Source organism: Terrapene carolina, unplaced genomic scaffold, assembly GCF_002925995.2.
Source record: "Terrapene carolina triunguis isolate 2854851 unplaced genomic scaffold, T_m_triunguis-2.0 Scaffold234, whole genome shotgun sequence".
In the NCBI taxonomy this organism is placed as follows: Eukaryota; Metazoa; Chordata; order Testudines; family Emydidae; genus Terrapene; species Terrapene triunguis.
In genome coordinates, this window is record NW_020664585.1 from 431,131 (window position 1) to 453,711 (window position 22,581).

General features: G+C 43.3%; 1 protein-coding gene across 11 annotated transcripts in view; it reads left to right on the top strand.

Moving 5' to 3' along the window:
- Positions 1–21,877, top strand: part of CHEK2 (checkpoint kinase 2) — a 48,024-nt gene extending 26,147 nt beyond the window's left edge. For 10 of the 11 annotated variants that reach the window (XM_024196902.3, XM_026656937.2, XM_026656938.2 and 7 more), the window contains 10 exons: positions 4,433–4,541; positions 5,945–5,998; positions 7,296–7,357; positions 8,183–8,282; positions 10,739–10,825; positions 11,665–11,828; positions 12,045–12,160; positions 13,528–13,613; positions 18,422–18,502; positions 21,643–21,877. In XM_024196902.3, coding sequence (XP_024052670.2) covers positions 4,433–4,541; positions 5,945–5,998; positions 7,296–7,357; positions 8,183–8,282; positions 10,739–10,825; positions 11,665–11,828; positions 12,045–12,160; positions 13,528–13,613; positions 18,422–18,502; positions 21,643–21,738 — 955 coding nt within the window. In that variant the 3' untranslated portion in view covers positions 21,739–21,877. Of the gene's footprint in view, positions 1–4,432; positions 4,542–5,944; positions 5,999–7,295; positions 7,358–8,182; positions 8,283–10,738; positions 10,826–11,664; positions 11,829–12,044; positions 12,161–13,527; positions 13,614–16,914; positions 17,133–18,421; positions 18,503–21,642 lie in introns of those variants that run through there. The other variant, XR_002907918.2, reaches the window with a different exon arrangement.
- Positions 21,878–22,581: the final 704 nt, after the last annotated feature.

The following is a 22,581-nucleotide window of genomic DNA, read 5'->3' on the forward strand; positions in this document are numbered from 1 at the left end:
GAGACCGTTACTCCTTGTTCTGTCATCTGCCACCACTGAGAACAGCCGAGCTCCATCCTCTTTGGAACCCCCCTTCAGGTAGTTGAAAGCAGCTATCAAACCACCCCCCCCTTCTCTTCTGCAGACAAAATAAGCCCAGTTCCTTCAGCCTCTCCACAAAAGTTATGTGCCCCAACCCCCTGATCATTTTCGTTGCCCTCTGCTGGACTCTATTCCCACAGCTGCCCACGCGGCTGTCCCCGACCGGGCTCTGGCGAAGATGCCTCGGAGCCACAGCCCAGCCCCCAGTGTAGAGCCCTGCAAATCCGCAGATATCCGCAGATAATTTTTGTGAATCGTGGAACGGATGCGGATACACATTTGTGTATCCACACAGGGCTCCACTCATTTTGAGGGTGCACTCGAGAGTGATGTCCCAGTCAGCTACCTTGATCCTTCCCGTCTCTTCCTCGACTGTCTATGTCCCTACCGTTTGGCTTGATTAGGGTCTTGGATATAATATCTCGGGGCTGTATCCTGCAATTCACAGCTGCCCCTCCCTCCCTGCCTCCTCTTCAGGGACCCTTTTCATGAGCAACTCCTCATTCAGGAGGTCAAAAAGCTTCTGTGCCTGGAGGCTGTGGATGAGGTTCCTTGGGACATTGAAGGAAGAGGATTCTACTCTCTCTACTTCCTAATCCCAAAGGCAAAAGGGGGCCTAAGACCCATCCGACACCTGCATAACCTCAACAAATCTCTCAAGAAGTTGAAGTTCTGCATGGTCTCCCTGGCCTCCACCATCCCCTCCTTGGATCCGGGAGACTGGTACACCACTCTTGACTTAAAGGACGCTTACTTTCATGTCTCCATATACCCAGGTCACACGCGTTTCTTGTGTTTTATAGTGGCAAGGCACCATTTCCAGTTCACGGCGCTGCCCTTTGGCCTGTTCTCGGCACCCAGTGTGTTCAAGAAGTGCATGGCGCCAGTGGCAGCTTACCTGAGACGTCGAGGGGTCCAGATTTTCGACGACTGGCTCCTCAAAGGCAGGTCTCCAGATCAGGTGCAAAGGAGCCTTGATCTGGTTCGTTCTACCTGCCATGACCTGGGCTTGTTGATAAACACAGAAAAGTCCACATTAACACTAGTTCAAGGCATAGAGTTTATTGGAGCAGTTCTCGACTGCACTTGGGCCAGGGCCTTTCTCCCGGAAACACGTTTTCAGGCCATGTTGGACCTGATCTCCCACGTAAGGAGCCATCCGCTCACCATGGCCCACGCCTGCCTGCAATTGATGGGCACATGGTCAGCCATGCTCGACTTCATCTACAGCCTCTGCAAGCGTGGCTGGTCTTGGTCTATATCCCCAGCAGGCACGCCCTGGACTGAGTGGTCATGGTGCTGAACCACGTCCTTTCATCCCTGAACTGGTGGCTGGATACCAAGTCGGTGCTGCAAGGAGTTCCCTTTGCGACCCCATCCCCGTCGCTTACCCTGGTTTCAGACGCATTGGATCTGGACTGGGGAGCCCACCACTGGTGGTTTCAACATGACGTAGCCCTTCACATCCATGTCAGGGAGCTCAGAGCGGTTTGCCTGGCCTGCCAGGCTTTCTTGTCCCACCTAAGAGGCAAGGTGAAGCAGGTCCTGATGGACAATACCGCTGTGATGTATTACATGAACAGGCAGGGCGGTGCCAGGTCTTTGGCCCTGTGTCGGGAGGTGCTCAGCCTCTGGGACTTTTGTGTGTGGCATGCCATTCATCTAGTAGCCACCCACCTGCCTCGAACCAAGAACGTCTTGGCAAATGGCCTCAGCAGGACCTTCTCGTCTCGCCACGAATGGTCACTCCATCCGGAGGTGGTCAGCCTAATCTTCCACAGCATGGGACTCCCCAGGTGGACCTGTTCACGTCCAGGCAGAACAGAAAATGCCACGTGTTCTGTTCTTGGCAGGGCAGGGACAAGGGCTCCCTGTCAGACACCTTTTTGATTCCGTAGTTGGGAGCCCTGATGTACTCCTTCCCACCGGTAACGTTGATCCACAAAGTACTGCTAAAGGTGAAGCAAGACAAAGCGAACGCCATCCTCATAGCCCCAGTGTGGCCTCACCAACACTGGTGTGGCCTGCTGCGGAGTCTTTCGGCCGCCACCCTGCTGCAGCTGTGTCTTTGGCTGGACCTGCTGTCCCAGGATCACGGCAATCTGCGGCCTCCGAATCTGGTGGCACTGCACTTGACAGCTTGGCTACTGCGTGGCGAAGTCTGGACAAACAGGCATGCTCTGCTGGTGTCCAACAGGTCCTGCTGGGCAGCAGAAAACCTTCCACCAGGGCTACCTACATGGTGAAGTGGAAGCGGTCTGTGTGTTGGGACTCAGATAGGCACATTTAAGCTGAAGCGGCCCTACTGCAGGACATCCTAGACTATCTGCTGCACCTTAAGCTCCAAGGCCTGTTGCTCTCTTCGGTCAAGGGCCACCTAGTAGCCATTTTGGCGTTCCATTCTCCATTTCAAGGCAGGACGGTCTTTGCCCATTCTATGACGGCACGGTTCTTGAAAGGTCTGAAGCGCCTGTAGCCAAATGTCTGGAACCCCTTTGGGATCTGAATCTTGTACTGTCAATGCTCATGGGTCTCCCCTTCAAACCCTTGGTTTTCTGCTCCCTCCTGGAAGGTTTCTTTCTTGGTCACTATAACTTCAGCACGCAGGGTGTCCAAGATCAGGGCACTCACCTCAGGGCTGCCGTATATGGTCTTCTACAAGGTCCAGTTGTGCCCGCACTCAGCTTTCCTGCCCAAGGTTGTTTCCCAGTTTCACACTGGTCAAGACATTTACTTACTGGTCTTCTGTCCCAAGCCTCATGCGACGGATGTTGAATGCAGGCTGCATACCCTAGACGTCAGACGGGTGCTGGCCTTCTACATAGATAGAACACAGCTGTTCCGTAAGTCAACACAGTTGTTTGTTGCTGTTGCAGACAGGATCAAGGGTTGCCCAGTGTCTGCCCAGAGAATATCGTCATGGATCACGGCTTGCATCCTCTATTGTTATGAGTTGGCAAAGGTGCTCATGCCAGCGATTGTGACGGCTCACTTGACTAGGGCGCAGGTGTCATTGGCAGCCTTCCTGTCACAGTTGCCGATCCAAGAAATCTGTTGGGCTGCTACCTGGTCATCCATCCACACATTCACAACTCATTATGCGCTTACCGAGCAAGCCCGGGGTGATGCTGGCTTTGGCAGAGCAGTGCTGAAAGCTGCAAGACCAGGAACTCCGAGCCCACCTTCATTGATACTGTTTGAGTCACCTAGAATGGAATCGACATGAGCAAGCACTCAAAGAAGAAAAAACGGTTACCTACTTTTCGTAACTGTTATTCTTTGAGATGTGTTGCTCATGTCCATTTACCTGCCCCTCTGTCGGAGTTGTCGGCAATAAAGAACTGAAAGGGCGTAGGGCCAGCAGTGCCCGTTATACTAATGCATGAGTGCAGCACTCCAGAGAGTGCCACGGCCGGCTCTATGGAAACCGCTAAGGCAAAAATCTCCAACGACTGCACACGTGGACGCGCCCACACCTAGAATGGAATGGACATGAGCAACAAATCTCGAAGAACAACAGTTACGAAAGGTAGGTAACCGTTTTTTAGGAACAGAAAATCAGGTTTGAAATAGTTTGCTAGCAGTCGTGTTACTTTCTGAATCAGTATCCCTCCTCTACCCCATGGTTGCAAGCAGGGGGAAGAATTGAAGGTCAGAGTATAACCCCTTGTGGGACATCACTTTTTGGGTCCTCAAGCAAAAAAGAGAGAAATGGTGACCTGATATTTTTAATGTAAAATGTCTTTAAAATGGAATTTTTCCCAAAAAGTCGTTGTGGATCGTAAAAGAGCAGCAAAGTGAAAACAGAAGTCTGAGTGGATTTGTACGGATTTCCTCCTATAATCTCATAATCAAAAATATTTTTTTTTGCTATATGTGTTGCTCAGAGTTGTGCAACCTTGTGATGCAGGACTTCATGTATTATAATGTCCTTTTGTCACTGGGCTGTATTAATGGGGCCTGGGTGGACTTTGTGAGTTTAAGTCAAAACCGTAGGGATACATTTTGAGAGTTTGTTATTGTGTTTTTAGCCATTTGTGCAGCTGAAATGCCAACAGTGCTTGTCCTCGGTATTCTCTTAATAGCTTTCAGTTTGGAGTTTTGGTTGTAATTTGATTTCTGTATTAGAACATTGATGGCTACCAGCATCTATCCTGATCTAATGTGCCTACTACTGATGTGTCTAAATACTGCACACCCAGTCTGCTGCATTCAAAGGGTTAGAAGACAGCAGCATTCTAATCACGTGTAATATCAAGTACCAAATGCCTTCTGTTTGATCTATTTTTATTTGTCACCCACATATTGAATAGTGCTTACAAGCTTTAACATACCTAAATTTTTATATTAGTGGTGCCTGTGGAGAGGTTAAATTGGCATTTGAGAGGACCACGTGTAACAAAGTTGCTGTAAAGATAATCAATAAACGGAGATTTATAACAAGCGCTGTGAGAGACACAGTAAGTATCTATTTTCTGACCATCTTGCAGTGGTTCTGAAGTATTTGGTACTCCTTTGTGAACATTATAAATGTTTATCGCTATAATTTAAAGTTTTCTGGATTCAGATGCATTTTTGTAATGTGTGAAGCTTTGTGTATATTTAAAAAAATAAATCAAACCACACTGTAAGAAATTAAGTGTATTAAACAATTAACATTAATTAATAGTCTAGTCCAAATGGTCTTGGTGTTTAATATGGCTAGATGCAGACTCCTTTTGTTACCTCTCCCCTGAGATGGAAGGATCCTTCACCTCTTGTTGGGACAGACTATAGTGAGTTTTTCCAGAGACAGCCTGAGATCCAAAAGTATTTTAAATCAAAGCTTATTTAGACAGTCGAGAAAAGCTCCAGTTAACTCCACGATAAATGTTCTAAGAAATATGCACAGGTCTAAGGCTCTCTCGCTCTGGTAGGCCCAAATCCTGAAAGCATCAGAAGAGGGGGATTTAAAAAAAAAAAAAAATCCCACTTTCAGAGTTCTATGCCTGCAGGTCCTTCCAGGCTAATTATTTCATCCCTCTCTCCCTGACACAGTGCATCTCAGACCAGCCACAGCTGTCAGTTTCCTTCCTGGCTTTGTTGATGTTGCCAGGTGCTTATTATTTTACTAGCCAAGAAGATACCTTATGTATTTGCATCTTGACAATAAGATTTGTAAAGCTATGCTATTCTGGAAACATTTCTCCGGTACAAGAATAGCCAGTTAGCTACCACGTTTACTGAAACATCATCTCCCTTCCCTCTCTGTCCCTCATCCTACCACAGTTGCTTGTCTGATTTTAATCTCTTCCTATAGCACTTGAAAGGCTCCTTTGATTCTGTTGCATTTATAGTTACTTTTTTCTTTGTATAAACCTTGGTCATTTACTTGTTAAGGGCTCCTTGTTTATGGGGTACATACAAAAAAGAAATCAGAGGACTACATCTCCCATGATGTACCAAGAGGTGAGACCGTGTTGCATTGTGAAAGATGTAGTCTAATCAGGGAGCCCAGCCATACAGGAGAATGGGAGCCTGAGGCACCCGAACTATAACTCCCATGAGGTACTGTGGCAGCATTTCAGAATAAATTTATTTTAATTTTGGGCCAAAATGTTAGAGTTTGTTTTTTTCGTCAAATACATCAAAATTTCCCATGGAAGATTTTAATTTAAGGAATTCTTTGTCTGTTTTTGTTGAAATTTTCAGCAGGAGATTTTTTTTTTTCTGATGAGCTCTGCTATTTACATTGTAGCCACCTTTAAATTGTTAGGATGGAGCAAATGTATGTTGTGTTTTCATAGGTACATTACTGCAAAAGTCCCTGTATAAACAGTATTACTGCTTGCTCTGTCTGACACTTCAGTTCTCTTTTAAATAGGATCCAGCTTTTAATGTTAATACAGAAATTGAGATTTTGAAGAAAATAAATCATGTGAGTATAGTCTTAAAATCTGATTTATCTTTTAATGTATATTCTGATTTTCTTGCTTGCTCTACTTCTTTTGGGGTTACTGTAGTTTGGTATCTAATGCTCCAGTTACAGTTAGGAGGAACAGCTTCTTAATTTTAATTTTGTCTTTTCCTGATTGGGTAGCAATGGCCACTTATTATGACTATTGTAGATAAGGTTACAAAACACTTTGTTCTACCCCATATCTTTACATGCTTGTTGTAACTTTTCCACAACTTGCATCTTTGAAATTGAAATTTGGATTGAAATTTTCTTTACTTGGTCTCTGCTCGAACCAGTGCACCAGAAAATAAGACTTTCCTTGATGCATCTTTCTGTGAATATTGTGAGATGGCCAAGCTTGCTGACCTAGCTTTGGCCTAGACCAAATCTCCACAGAACCACATGGTTGAAACTGCTTCTGGACAGAGACCCTAATTTAGGGTAGTTCATTATTATTTTTTTGTGTCAAGGTATAGTCAAGGTCCAGACTCCAGAGGAAATAATACAAAAAAAAATTCATAAGTAAATAAAAACATTTCATGGTCTATTAAAAAATGTCTGATGGTCCAGATTAGGCCCGTGGTGCACCTATTGACTACCCTTGTCTAGTCAATCAGAACTTACAGTGTGGGAATCTTCAGATCTGAGTTAATTCGATAACATTGTTTGAAACTTTCCATTGACTTAAATAATAAACCCCACAAAAGTAGTACACTTCCAAATATCTTACACACGCCATCAATTTGAAATTGACTAAATTTAATAGGAAAAAAATTAAGCCTTATACCTGCTCCTGAATTCCTTTGGCAATTTTAGTGGATTTACTAAATTTTACCCTTTTTTCTGTTTTTTTAAAAAAAATTCTCTCTCCCTTTTGCTGTATGTAAACCCCCCACAAAAGGGGAAGTCAAGTACAGTGGAATAGTATAATTGACTAGACAGACTGCATTGGCAGAGCTGTGTGGGAGCTCATCATAAGAATAAAAAGGGGGTTTCAGATTGTGATTGAGGTTAATCGAGAGAAATGTTTTTGGGGAAAACTTCCATGGCACATGTCTGCACTAAGCAGACAACCTGTCACATTAGTCTCACTACGATTAATATAAAATTCACTTGCATTTTTTTAAAAAGAGAAACCTATATCAGCAAGGTGTCCTGTCATGTATACCTTGGATTGCACGCCATTCTGAAATTATTTTTTGGGTAATATTTTCTTGTAATATTAGTTTTCATAAAATGATTGGGTCATTTTGTTGTTTCCTTCCTCTTTTGCTAGCCCTGCTTAATCAAGATAAAAAACTTCTTTGATGCAGAAGATTATTATATTGTTTTGGAATTGTAAGTAATTTGTATTCAATTTGTTCCAGAGTAAATGTTTTACTACCATAAATAAAATAATATAACTTGAACCTGATTTTATGATGATCTCAGGTGCTATCCAAAACCTTGGTAAAAGTGGGGGTTAGGATAGACAGGAAAGTCATTCTTTTGGAGCTGCAGAGACACTCCACTCCTGCAGGATTCTCTACCCTGTCATCCTGATCAACTGCAGCTGCTGTGGTGGATCACATAAGTAGAGAGTGTCTCAAAAAGAGCACAGGCCTGGATCATTGAGAGCTTTACTGTTCGAGATCTGCTTCTTAACCTGGATCTGGAACTTGTTGGGGAGCCAGAGAAGGGTAAGTGGGTGACCAGATGATGAGCCAGTTGCAGGTTCTGCATGGCCTTCACTGTCAGTCCCAGGTAGTAGTCTGAAGATGATGAGAGCATGGATTGTTGTATCTACAGGTTTGCATGATAAGAAGGGTGAAGTCTCCTGGCTACCCAAAGAGGATAGAAGGTGTTCCAAGGCTTTTTGCTACATTGACAAGCAATGGCCAGGTGGTGAACTTCCTTGGAATAGTGCTTCTGCTTTCCTGTTAACATCACCTCCATCTTCCCTGGGTTTAGTTTCAGCCAGCTCAAGACCAATTTATTTTTACTTTGCAGGTCACGTTTAAGAATTTATAAACATGTGCCCAATGGATGCATTTCAGAAAATGAATATACTTTACTTTTCATTGGGGTCTTTTTGTTTAGAGAAGCTTTTCAGTCTCAGGCTTTCCCAGTGAGTCTAACTTCTGAAACCAGTATATTGAATCTCTTTCTGTACTTCTGTTTCAGGATGGAAGGAGGAGAGTTATATGACAGAGTGTCGAGATCAACCAAGATGAAAGAAGCTACTTGCAAGCTCTATTTTTATCAGATGCTGTTGGCTGTAAAGGTAAATAGTCCTGAATTTGTATAAAGAAAAATATGTTTTTTTTCCTCTGACTGTGCAATCAGTGTAACTTCTTTACTTCTATAATTTGTGCTTGCATGTGTTTTTACAGCAGTAAGTGACTCTTCTCCTTATTCATAGAAGAGATTTAGGCCAGTGTTCCTTTAGTTATTATGCTAACCAACCTGGAAAGGTTCCACTCTCTTCCACGGGGTGGGCAAACTACGGCCTGCGGGCCGCAAGCCATTTTAATCTGGCCATCGAGTTCCCAGTGGGGAGTGGGGTCTGGGGCTTGCCCTGCTCCGGCGCTCCAGCCGGCGAGCAGGGTCGGGGACCGCTCCACGTGGCTCCTGGAAGCAGCGGGATGGCCCCCCTCAGGCTCCTATGTGTACGGTTAGCCAGGGGGCTCGGCTCTGCACACTGCCTCTGCTCCAAGCACCATCAGACCCACCCTCAGAAATCTCCCCCAGCTGCAGGAAGCTCAGCATCCTCTCCTGCTTCCTGCCCCCTTTGCTCCTCAGTTGCGGAGGGGAGGGGTCACTGTACAGGGAGCTGCTCCCCCATCCACCCAACCCCTGTGCATCTGGACCTCCCATACCCAGACACCCCCACCAAGCCTCACCCTGTACACCCAGAAACCCCCCTAGCTATCCATACCCAAACCCCACCTCACTGAACCTCAACCCCTGCATCTGGAGCCCCCCTGCCTCCAGACCCCAACCCCTGCATCCACACCACCCCCCACTGAACTCCCTGCACTCAAACCCCCACCCTGATGAGCCCCACCCCCTGCACCACCCTGAGTCCCCACATCCAGACCTCCACACCACTGACCCCCGATTAGCTGCATTCAGACTCCCACCAAGCCCCACTCCCCCAGCACCCAGACCCCCCTGTTGAGACCCCCACACCCAGACCCCTCTGCTGAGCCCCAACCACATTCACCTGGAAGCCCCTGCAGAGTCCAATTGCCCCTGCTCCTGGAACCCCCCCAACGAGCCTCTGTGCATCCAGATACCCCCTCCCAACACCTAGACCCCCCCCACTGAGCTGCCTGCACCTAGATTGTCTCCCACAGAATCCTCTCACCCCACACCTGGATCGCCCCACATTGAGCCCCTCCACACTTGGATCCTTCCTGGTTGAGCCTGCCTGCCCCACACCTGGTGCTCCTGGCACAGAGGGGCAGGGCCCCAGGGTGTTTCTGGGGCAGGCCCAGGCCTTGTGCTGTATCAGGGTGGGGCACAGTCTACTCAATCTGTGTTCCAGGGGTGGAGGGTGGGGAGGCTGCAGGGTGATCTCCCACCTGCGTACAGCCAGTGGCCAGTGCTCCCCACTGCCATGCTGGCGCCTCTGCATTTATTTATTGACAAATAAAGCTTGCAGAGTTTTGCAGACTTTTAAAATATGTGCAGAATTTTAATTTTTTTGTCGCAGAATGCCCTCAGGAGTAACAGACTGGACCCATGTCTCAGTCTGGACTCACCCCTGCCTTTCCCTTCAGGTTGGTTTCTTTGTCCCCTTAGGTACTTTCAGCAGCCTTTCTTCTTGGTTAGGCAAAAGAGGAGAGTCTGGAATGCCTTCCCTTCCAGCCTTAAATAGAATTTACATAAGGCGGAAAGCCTTTTGTTTCCCAAACTTAACCTCCTCCTTCTGTGAGTGGAAAATTACTAGAAGTCCAAGATAGTGTATTAGATGACCAGACCACCTGACCTACTAGTGTCACAGTTATGTCCCAGGACGCCTCCCAGGAGATATATACACACATACAGAGAACATGAAAAGGTGGGCGTTGTCCTACCAACTCTGAGTCTAATTAATTAAGAGAAAAAACTTTTGTAGTGAGAATCAAGACAGTTTAAGAGGTGTGAGAATACTTAACATGAGGAAATAGATTCTATGTACCTTTCCAATGATATCTTACATGAGCCATCTTGCATAAAGTACAGACAGTTATGTCATATCCATATCATAATCATATTTCCATAAAGAATATGGAGCATAATGTCACACCTCCACTATACAAATTGTTCCAACGCCGCTGTATAGTGGTGTCTGCCTTGGCAAACTAAGGCAGGGAAATGTACTTAATTTAAGAGGGTTTGAACACAGAAAAAGATATTGGCTGTTAATATCAATAAAAAAGAGAGAGAGGACCAAAATTCCTTAGTGTCATCATGAAGAATCTGTTCTGATAATGTGGCATATGGATGAACTGCAGGGATGGCATAGCTTTCCTGTTCTACATAGTCTACCTGTGGAGATTAGAAGCTGCTGTGCAGCAGCTGACAAATACTTTAAATCTTTTTGTGAACCATATAGCTTCAAATACACACTTCTCAAATGAATCTGTTTCAGTTACTTGCATCATCATCATTGGAAAGACTTGGAAGTTACATTTTAATGCATGCATTCTGTGTTGTGTGTGTGTGTGTGTGTGTGTGTGTGTGTTTGCATAGTATCTTCATGAAAATGGTATTATACATCGGGATCTGAAGCCGGAGAACGTGCTACTTTCATCTTCTGAGGAAACTTGTCTTATAAAGGTAAGGAAGAAGCTTCTGTCTCTGGATCTTTTTTCTTTTATTTTGATGTTCTTTATTCAGAAACTTTGGAATGTTCTTTAGCAATTCTTCTCTAAATATTAAATTCCAACATAAAAAAAAATTAACATGGCATTAAGATTGATGATGCTCATTCCTAAATAATAGAGGCTAAAAATACAGGACATCTTGAGTTAAGGTTCTTTCACAAACTTTAGAAATTGCTTCCTCTCTCCTGCATATTTCAATCAATATATACACATAAGTATGAATAAGAATTTTCGCATTTAGTATTTCACATAGCAATCAGTGGAATAAGACTCTGCTTCACTTGCATATGTCAGTAGTCTTAATCATGGAGTCATGACCAACATTTCGGTAATTATCCATGCGATTTGGTGTCAGTTTGTGTTTTTGCCTGACAGACTTAAGTACGTATTGAGTAGGTTTGGAGACTGAACCGTTGCCCTACATATAATAGTCTCTCCATGGTAGCCATGAATCCATAGTGCTGCTACTTATGCTATTCTCCAATCTGGGGATAAATAGAATACTTCAGACTGGTGTTCAATCCAGCAGTCTTTGCTAGCACTAAAACTCAAATCTCTCTGTCCCCAACCCCCCCCCCCCCCCCCCCCCCCCCCCCAAAAAAAAAAAGAATCTTTTGTTCTGTTGAGTTTTCTGCTGAAGTCCTCTGCTGGGTAGAGCTTAGTACATAGTTGTGTACTGGCAAATTGCCTTGGAAATTAGAGCCATAAATCTCTCTCCTGATGCATGCTGTCTAGTATAGTGTATTCTAACGTGTTAAAATAAAAACTGACAGTGTTATTCTCATATACAAGATTACAGATTTTGGACAATCCAAGATTCTTGGAGAATCATCACTTATGAGAACGTTATGTGGTACTCCCACGTATCTCGCCCCTGAAGTTCTCAATTCACTTGGGACAGCTGGGTATAGCCGTGCTGTGGATTGCTGGAGTTTAGGAGTTATTCTTTTTGTATGGTAAGACACTTCATGGCTGACAATTCAATTGAACAGTCATACATGGGTGGAGGTCTTAGGCCTTCATTTAAGTACGTTTGCTAATGAGTGTGTGTGTGTCATATTTTCAATCCTGGAACAGAGGTTGTGAAATGCATATTCTCTACAACAGTCAGTCTTTCAACTGCTGTGGTAAAAGCTGCATTATCCATTATATTTTTTTTCTCTTTTATTTAGCCTGTGTGGATATCCACCATTCAATGAACAAAATACTGAGCTATGTCTGAAAGATCAAATTACCCGTGGAGAATACACATTTATTCCAAGAGAATGGAAGCATGTGTCAGATATGGGTATGTTTACATTACAATGGTTGTAGAAGTATTTTGCTGACCCTCTAAGTTTCTACTGTACTTTAATTGGTATCTTTGAGTACGTCTACATTTCAGCTGGGAGGTGTGAATCCCAGTTCTCATAGAGACACCTGCACTAGCTCTGCTTCAGCTAGTGCACTAAGAATAGTAGCATTGCTGAAGTAGCACCACCATTGGCTTGGGATTGTTGCCCAAGTATGTACCCAGGGATCTGCGCTTGCTGCCCAGCTTACCATGGCTATTCCAGCTATTGCCATGGCACTTTCTGTCTTCAGAGCTCTTTATAGACATAAAATAATTTCGCTTCTCGGCCTTCTGGCTAAGAGAGGTCAAAACATTTCCATTGAGCAGCTTTCACTAACTCCTCTGGGTAATCAGAGGAGTTTCTTATTAGTGTTGAGGTTATTCTCTTTCTAATAACCGTACCAAGTTCAACCCAGTTCTGAAAGGTATGAAGCTGACCAAAATAGTGCCAATGTCCAAGTAGAGTTAAGACAATAGGAAAATAAATTAGACATCATTTAAAATAGTGCAAGTTATACTAAGGGCATAAGTAGTCCCAGTCAGTACAACAGAATCACCAGGTGTAGTGAAGAGCCAAGATCCGGTCAGTCTACTTTAGGTGAGGCTAATAATGTTATTGCATACAATATAACTATTGCTTTTTCACAATGCCTGTTAAGACTTTTTTTTATTATGCAATCAAACCAAAAGTCTTAGGGTCCTGGTTAAAATGCTTGAGTGGAGGAAACTGCCCTAAAAATGCAGTAGACACTTGTATAAGAATCTGCAGGAGGTATGTGTTACTGGTAATATGTTGTTTAATTGTAGGCACTCAGGCTGTATTGACTCAGGCACCAAATCTTAGCTAGGTCTCAACCTGGGCTCCCATTTGGAAGCCTAACTACCTGATTTGGTGTAGGTAGTTAGGTTTTTAAATGAGTGCAGTTTTGCACCCACAATGAAATGTGGTCACATAACTGCACTTGCAGTATTACAAGCATTCATAACAGTTTTAGGCCTTAGTATGTATTTACCGATGAGCACCGTTGATAACACAAGAGGATTTCATTGGACAGTGGAGTAAAGCATGTGTACTCAGAACAGTCTCTTAACAGTGAATGTGTGAAATGGCTTACAAAGCAGGAAGTGTTTACTTGTTAATGGAAGAAAACACTTTTGCTAACCCTGAGCTTCCATGCTCTAAAGTGAAATATTTAGATTTATTTTATTAATGTACATTACAATCCTTTGTGCTGCCTTAAACACATTGGATCATTTATTTTAAAGTTATGGTGTCATTAGATTATTGGCTTTATGCCAATCACCTTATTTTGTTATTTTAGCTTTGGATCTTGTGAAGAAGCTGTTAGTAGTGGATCCAAATAAACGTCTTACAACGGAAAAAGCCTTAGAACATCCCTGGCTTCAGGTATGTGTTGAGACATGTATTTAAAGTACAGTACAGCAATAACATTCTGGGAGGGGTATGACCTATTTGTTATCATGTGGCATATATACAAGACTTAATTCACAAGAAACGTTACGGCTAGTTAGACTAGCTGTATAAGGTGGCTTAGAACAGTCTCTCTCATGGCTTAATAGCTCCTCCTTAATGAAAATTCAACAATTGTTCAGTGGTTTGATTTTTCAAGACATTACCAATGTCTGAAGAGGAGTGAGCCAGCAATTGCCCAGCAAGAGAGTATGCTCCACCCCTCAGAGTTCGGAGTGGGGCAGGGGGAAGGGTAACTGCTATGATCATTAGAGGACCCGTGCAGCATGTCAGATCCTTGCTTGAATGGAGCCCACAGTGTGGAAGGGGTTCCTTTTGTGACTTCATTGTCATCAGACCAACTATGATGCTTGGAATTGGAAAATTCCTACTCTGCATTCTTCTGGGTTCACTCACAGTTCTGTATCTCTGCAGTCCCGTGAAACTCCTGGAGTGGATTAACTGGGTACAGATTTACATTTTAGGTTTTAGTTCTGTGCAGTTTATTGTATAGTAAACTCTGCGAGATGGGTTTTAAAAACCACTGATGATGGATATAATGGGAAAGGAGGCAATAAATTACAAGGGATAAAAGATAAGTGGGAGTGGCATTATAGACGAGATGAGAATTTGAGACGTTTCAAAGTGTAGTCAGTTGAATTTCTTAAAATTCTGGTTGTATTCCTCCTCTGTGGAGGGCTCTGATTGCCACATTGTAGTTTTAGTGAGACTGACAGACACACGGGTCAGAAAAGAGTTTAAAAGAATATCACAGCTGAAAAATGGTGCTTTGGGTTAATGGTCATAATGGGACAGTGAATTTAGACACTAGCTTTGCCAAGACACACATACCAAGCCATTCTTGAACTGACAGATGTGGCCTGGGGTGTCGCCCTGGAAAAGTAATGCTTTGGCCAAAAGGAAATCTGACAAATTATTCAGCATTTAATAGACGATACACATTTGCATCACAGCAGAGGTCTTTGGTGATAACTTGGAAACAGAGTTTTGTATGCAGGATTTTAATCTCGGCTCACTTCACAACTAGCAGGAGAAAGTTTCTTTCATCTGACAAAAATATAGGGGGCAGGAATACTTTACTTTAAGATGGGACTGCTATGGTTTCTACCCTCCACCCATCAAAATCCAAATGTCAGTCAATCCCTATTTTTAAAAATATTTCCTTACACGCCTGGCTGCCATCTTATACGAGTTGTTTGCAGGTGATGTACCCCTGGCTGCTCTGAAGGCCAGCATCCCAAATGTTCAGTTCTAGATGCCAGGCCACTTGAGCACCACCAGAGGAGCCACTTGAGCTCCTGTAACTGTGCAGTGAGGTGCTGATGACCCTCCACTCTCTCTGCCATTGTCTAAGTATTGTTTTTAAAAACTAGCATAGGAGCAGCACGATGGATGCGTGCATCGGATATACAGATGATGTCTATCAGGCCGCAAGAGTTTGAAATGTCTTAGTATTTTTAGCTCCTTTGAGAAACTTTCAGCTATTAATAATAATTCAACCCCTCTGTCCAAATTTTCATTTCTTAACACTACATTTTTTTAACCAGTAAGACCGCCAATTTAGTGTTGAAATATTTCTCCTGGTGTTTAACCTAAAATTAGGCCCCCCCCCCCCAATTTTTTTTTTTTAAACTCCAATGGCCTACTCAAGACCTAGAGCAGAAAGAGCAGCATTCAAGATAGGTTTTATAGTGTCCACTGTTTTTACCTGGACTCTATCAGGCTTTGTATTCTAGTTTCAAGAAATTAATATTAACAAAATGGATATTAAGCAAGCGATTTCCAAAAGTTCAAATGGCAGTTAGCTACTATTTGTGTCTCTGAAAATCTTGCCCTAAAGTGCACGGTGACCTATTCTGTTTCAGTTTTTGGTGGGTGATCCAGGTTTGATGTGAATAAGGCCCTTATGCTCCACAATTTTACATAGTCAAAGCTGGTTGAATGATACTGCAAGCCCAGTTTTAGCTCAGCGAGTACTCGGTGATCCATTGAGGAATGAAAAGATGAGAGAATAGCAATAATTTTTGTTCTTTCTTGTAATGCATACAGTAACCAGCTGACCAAAATTAATCATTCTGATGGTACAGAGACCACAGGATTCTATGGAGGATTGTGCAGCCAATTTTGCTGAACTAGTATTGCCAGTTACTGTTGCAGTCCTCACAGAATGTTGTCCTTCGAAATTTCCATGTATGCATGTGTGGGCTAACACGTCTTCCTGGAAGTGATGGACTCAAGTCTTGCCTAAGGAGTAGAGAAGAGCTCCCAAAGGACTAGCCACATATTTAACTTAATATCTGGGTCTGCTCTGAATATACTGTGTCTGTTATTTGCGAAGCTTATGTTGCATGGTTTCACGATCACGTCATACAGTTCCATTCAAGGTATAGTCCACACCTGTATTATCACCAGAGCAGTTTCTTTTCTTATAGCCCTGGACACTGATGAACTTGGTGTGTGCATGTCCTCTCCCACTGGCCATGAGGCATGTCTGACCCCACTTCTATCCAGAGAATAATTCATCTCATTAACAGAGATGTGCTTTTCAGATGATTGTGGAGTTGTCTTGTAGTAGTTTGAATCATAACTACAAGGTGGGAATCAAACCAGAGGTTCTCAAATTTATATGTGGTCTGAATCACGTTAATAGAGAGATTGCCCGGTTGGACACCACCCCTCACATTAATGACTGTGGACCACCTCTTTCCATTTGCCATTGCAAGGTACACCTCTACCCCTATATAACGCTGTCCTCAGGAGCCAAAAAATCTTACCATGTTATAGGTGAAATTGCGTTATATCAAACTTGCTTTGATCTGCCGGAGTGCTCAGCCCCGCCCTCACAGAGCACTGCTTTACCGCATTATATCTGAATTCGTGTTATTTCGGGTCCCGTTATATCGGGGTAGAGGTGTATATCTGTGCAGCTACAGCAGTAGCTTCCCTGGAAAATTAACACTAAGACATTACTTTATGTGTTTTTATTTTTTAATGTGGGGAGTGCCCTGTCCTCTTTTGGGAAAAGTTAATCATGTTATTTTTGCTGCTTTTTTAAATAAAATCTCCCATCAGTTCTGTTTCTTTCTCTCCTTCTGATCGTACTACATTTCCACTTGTGCAAGTCTCCCCATTTCCATTGCACGTGCTTCCCAGCCATTTGCTTCCTTTCTCTGGCTGTTGACTGGTTCCTCTTTCCTCCCCTCTTCCTCTTCTGCAGCAAACCCTGGCCTAGTGGAAGCAGCAAGATTGGCTTCTTCTTGCTTCCAGCTACTTTTACAGGCAGTGAGGAACCTGGATACCTGTAGCAGGAGCTGAGAACCAGGAGAACAGTATCCTGTGACCAATCAGCCTGTCCACAGACCACCACCATATGCTTCATGGTTCACAGTTTTGGAACTTCTCTATGAGCAAATTGTGTCTCCAGTGGGGGATTGGGTAGGCAGAATCCTATACCCTGTATTACTTTGTGTGTGTGTGTGTGTGTGTGTGTGTGTGTGTGTGTATATATATATATATATATATATATATGTATATGTATATGTATATGTATATATATATATATGATGCCTTGTAGCAAGATGATTTCTAAATATAAGGTAGAGTGTCATAAGCAAGTTTCCTTTGTGGCTTGCTTGTTGAGGGGATTTGTTGGAAGCACTGAGTCAGGTTAAGAACTTTCTTAGCTCTTGACAACACTCTTTCCATGGCATCCCCCGTGCCAGACATAGTACAAAACTGTATTTTCCCATTATGCTATGACCATCTTACAATGGCATCATGTGCCCTTGGTAGCTATGAGACTTGTTTACTGTAATTCCCTTTTAGCAGGCTGTCTTCCTCATCGATTGCAGCTTGTTTAAAATGCAACAGTGTATTTGAGCTGCTGTGATCGTATTGCATGTTCCTTGACTTTTGTATATTGGCTCTCTATAAAGTCATTGGTCTTGAGTTTGCAGTCTTGATTTTTAAAGCTTTTAATGGTGTAGATTCATTAGCAGCTTCCATATCTTCATCCTGACTGGCATCTCTGTCCAAACACCACATCCCTTTGCTGTAGTGGCCTCTAGGGTATGGACTTTGCCTCTCAACCCCTCTTTCCCAACTTCTAAATGACACAAAAAAAAAAAAAGAACAAAAAATCCCTAAAAATGCATGGCCACTCCTTGTTAAACCCCCGTGCTTTTTTTAACCTTCCTTTTCCTTGTTCATTTGTCACTGACCCTGCTTACTCCATTCCCTTTTTTTTCTTTAAAGTTTTAATGTGGTAGTTCTTAAAATCTCAGGCAGCTTTCAGAGTGTCTGTTTTTATTGTTCTTTGGTGCCCCAGTCAATTGTATGTGGTGTATGATGAATCAGTAAATATGGTATAGCAGAAATATATAAATAATTGTAAGACTTGGTATATTTTCCTGCACCCTTCATAAAGAATGTTACTTTTGAAAGCTCCCTTCAAACTGAAGCTTTTAATTCCCTCTCCCACCATCACAGGCTGAAGAAGGTTGAATGGAGTCTCTCAATACCTTTCCTAACTATCTTTTGTAAGAATTACTACTAAGTGTGCAGCCTCTTCAGCATTCCCAGCCCCAGGGAGACTGGTCCTGGGAACCTAACCTGAGGATCACATGGTAGTGCAATGCCCTAACCACAGGACTCACCTGACCAGCCATATCTTAGAATTTTTTTCCAAACATTCCATGTAACTAAATGTTTATAATTCTTCACAGGATGAAAGTATGAAGAGCACATTTCAAGAGCTACTCTCACAAACAAGAGTCTCTATGCATCCGCCACAGACATCAAGACTGGTATGTTTTTTGCTTTGTTGTTTTTTAGTTTGCATTTAAAACACACTGAGTAGGTCACAGCTGAGAGTGCCAGATTCAGGACAAACTGCTGAAAAATTGGGAAGACTCACCCCAAACCGGTGGTTATTATATCGTTAGATTATACCAAGCCCGTAGCAAAAATAAACTTCTGTCTCACTGCACTGGTTAACAAGAAATCAAAAATGCAGTCTCCTTAGGCATTCAGGCCTTTGTCTCACCATCCAGACACTGGACTCTGAGTGGTTACTGAAAACTAATTTAATTAAACATTGGGTTCTTCCAGTCTCGAGAGATCAGCACTTAGCCGGGTCAATATATAACTCAGATCTTGCCCAGTAATCACGCCGCTGCCAATCCTTTAACTAAAATCTAAAGGTTTATTAAGAAAAGAAGAGAGTTAAAATGGTCAATAGATCATATGCATACAATAATTGCAGTGTTCTTATATCAGGTTTGTAGAAGTGATGTTCTAGACCTGGGCGGCCAAATTCACTGAACGCCCGAGCCGCATATGACAATCTTCAGAAGTTGGAGAGCTGGGATGGACCTGCCGGGGCTCGGGTCTTCAGCCACGCGGGAGGTGCCTGCCGGGACTTGGGGCTTCGGCCCTGCTCCTGCTGAAGCCCCAAGCCTTGGCAGGCACACTCTGCAGGCCTGATGCCTTGATCCTGGGGAGATATTTGGGGTCACATGCCTCGCCCCCCCCCCCCCTCCCCTCGCGTCCCCCCGATTTTTGTCAAGGTTTGCTGGCCCCGCTAGGTCACCTGGTGCCGCCAGGTCCCCTCCCTGCACAGCAGCTCCTGGGGCTGGCAAGCTGGGAGCTGTGGCCATGGGAAGAGGGAGTGGCAACAGCTGGGAGCTACAGGGAGAGCCGCTGCTTTTGCTGCTGCATCTCCCTGAGGAGCTAAAGCAGTGTCCCCGCCCTGCAGCTCCCAGCTGTTTGCTGCTGTCTCTCCACATGGAGCTAACACCTGGGAGCTGCAGGGAGGGGCCGCTGAGGGTAAGAGGGGAGTGAATCTGGGGTATATGACTCAAGCTGTTGGGTGTGTGTGTGTGTGTGTGAATCTTTAAACTGTACCCCCCACACACACACTCTCAGCAGGCACCAGTCATCTCTGGCAGAAGCTCTTAGCCCCAACACCCTGCCGCAGGTCAGCAGTCCCGAGCCTCCCTCCCCCCAGTCTGGTAGGTGGAGAATGGGGGTGTGTGGGAGCTCCATGAGCCACACTTCAGCTGTAAAAGAGCTGCATAAGGCTCGCGAGCTGGCTTGAAAAGTCTCTCTGGTAACTTCCAAAAAATTGGAAGATCCTCAGTCCATTGTTCAATATCCTCCTTTTAGTTGTAAATCCATAGTCCAGAGAATCAGAGCAGGAAAGAGACAAAATGGAGTCATCTTAGGGGTCTTTTCTACCCTTTGCCATGTGCCTGGAAATTTTCTGTTTCAAACAAAGCTCACAGCCCAGTTCATGGAAAGTTACTGGCACAAGATGGAGTCCAGGATCACATAAGCATATCGTCTGTCCATACATGGCTTGATGACTCTCAGGGGCAGCCGTTGCCCATATCTGTGCTGAGGTGTCCACAGGAATATCTTTCTGGGTATAATGAGTTTCTTCTGTGGCCCATTATGAGAGCTAAGTGTATTTAATGGGCCATCAAACTTGAATAGTCCATTCACAATGTGCTGGATAAACTGGATGTAAACTACTTTGTGGGTGTTACCCCAGGAACAAACACATTTGAGATATATGTCCATAACTTCAGATACAGTGATGATACGTGGATTTAAACAGGATAATCTTATTTGGAAAATCGTAACTTTTCCATTGACACCTTACAAGATATACTTCGTACAAAATCTGTTGCGATTGTCTAACAGTGGCAATATCATTGATATAAATGGTCATATTTCAATCATGCGGCATCACAGTAGGAATAAAATGACATATTTTATATGCAGAGAAGTTGAGATTTGAAAGAAATCCTTTGATAGTAGTAAAAATTGATTTTGAATATTTACCCTGCAGAAACTTTTAATTTCAAGCTAGTGTTATGTAGCACTATGCTGGTTAGCTCTGCCAGTTACTATACCTTTCACCAGTAGATATTTAGGCCTCATCAAAGCACTTAAATATATGCTTAATTCTAAGTGCATAAATAGTCCCAGTAGACTTCAATAGGACTATTCATGTGCTTAAAATTAACCATATGCTTGAGTATATTTGATGTATCAGAGCCTTAGGGACCCAGATACTTAATATCCTAGGAAGAACTGACATTAAGTGAAGGCTCGAGATTGTGTGCAGGGTTGTCACTGGAAGATGGTAACAAAGAAGGATAAGAGCAAGATTGAGTGGGGAGCTGGGTGCTTGCTTGATTTTATTTTACTTTTTTGAGGGGAAAGAATGGAGAGAGTAAGAGAGGGGATTAAGAGCAGCTGTCTGACGTTAGAGGATCATATATGCTTGCTGATTGGGGAGGCCATTGCCAATCCCCACTGTTGTGCGGGTAACGTAAGGATCATCCCATCCTTAAGACAGGTAGCTATTATTGCATCCTTGCTGTAAATAAATCCAGCTCAAATGCCTTGTTTGTAATCAGAACTTTTAATATGTTCTTAAATTGTTTATCACATTTAGTTTGTCGGAAAGAAATTATTTGTCGCAGTTCCTTGATCAGCTTTTTTGTGCATCATCCTTCAGAGTGTTCATCTGGTTGTTGTCAGTCCAGGAAAAATTGACACACGAGGGGGCTTTGATGTAACCAGGACAAATAAGACTTAGAACAAATGTGTGTTTACTAAATGACAGATGATCAAGAAAGAGGGAGAACTAGTCATATCAATTTTGTGGAGTGACAGGCAACTTGATAAATTGTTTTAAGGATTGGTAATGGTGAGAGTGCAGATGATGATGACTCTGAATCTTTTTCCATTGTTGATTGTGTTTTTGCTCTCAGTTGTCATATGGGAGGCAGCAAGGAGAGTTTCTTAAACATCTTGAACTCACAGTAGGCATGATAGTTGGGCTCTGCTTTCATTCTGAACATATATTAAAATTAAAGGTGTTAGGTATTTGTGTTTTGACTTGCATAGTCATGCTCCTGCCTCTTTCTTCTAGCCAACCACAACCCGAAAACGTCCCCATGAAAAGGAAGAGGAATCTGGCTCTTCTAAGCACGCTGTTCCTTCTACGTCATTTCAGGAAAAAAAGTGAAGTGAAGGGAAAGTAAACTTACTTGAATTGCTGCTTTTGTCTACGGATTATACAGATTTTTATAAGAAATGTTTTTCTCTTAATAATGGAATAATTGTTCTGTACTAATCATTGATAAATAAAAATAACTTTGTAAGAATGGGAGTGACTCACTGACTTGGACAACAGCTTGTGGGGATTCCCATACGTACAAAGTAAAATACCAAGCAAACTATCACCTGCCCTCAAACTTCTTTCTGGGGAAAAGTTATCCAAGAGGATGATGGCAGGCCAACCCCATCAGCAGTTGACCCTCCCTGGTAGTTTAGACCTCTGCCATTCTGGTTTCATACTGCTGGAATGGCACAGAGATGGTATTCACAGCACTAATGGATTACCTCAGGGCTCAGAAGTGAAATATACATGCTAATGTTGCTGGACTTTCTCAACCATTGACACCATTTTATCATAAGGAGATGCCCTATGGGAATCCATAATAGGAATTTGCTTCAAGGTCATTCAAATGATCCCAGAGCATGTGATGAACAGCTGATCCTCTTCCCCCACAGGTCATTACCAATTAGATGGTAAATTCTGGGGTGATAGGGTCCATGGCTTTCTGTTCTGTAAACTGCCTAGTATGCTTGCAGCTGCTGTAAAAACAAATGATGCCATCAATATATGGTTCGCATCTAGTTCTGTCTTCTTCTCAACAAATGTATACATTATTTAACTTAGAAAGGGGATGAATAAGAAGGGATATTATAAAAGTATATAAAATATTTAATGATATATAGAGAGGTAGGTAATGAGAAGTTCTTTGAGTGCTTGCTCATGTCCATTTCATGTTAGGGGTTTGTGTAG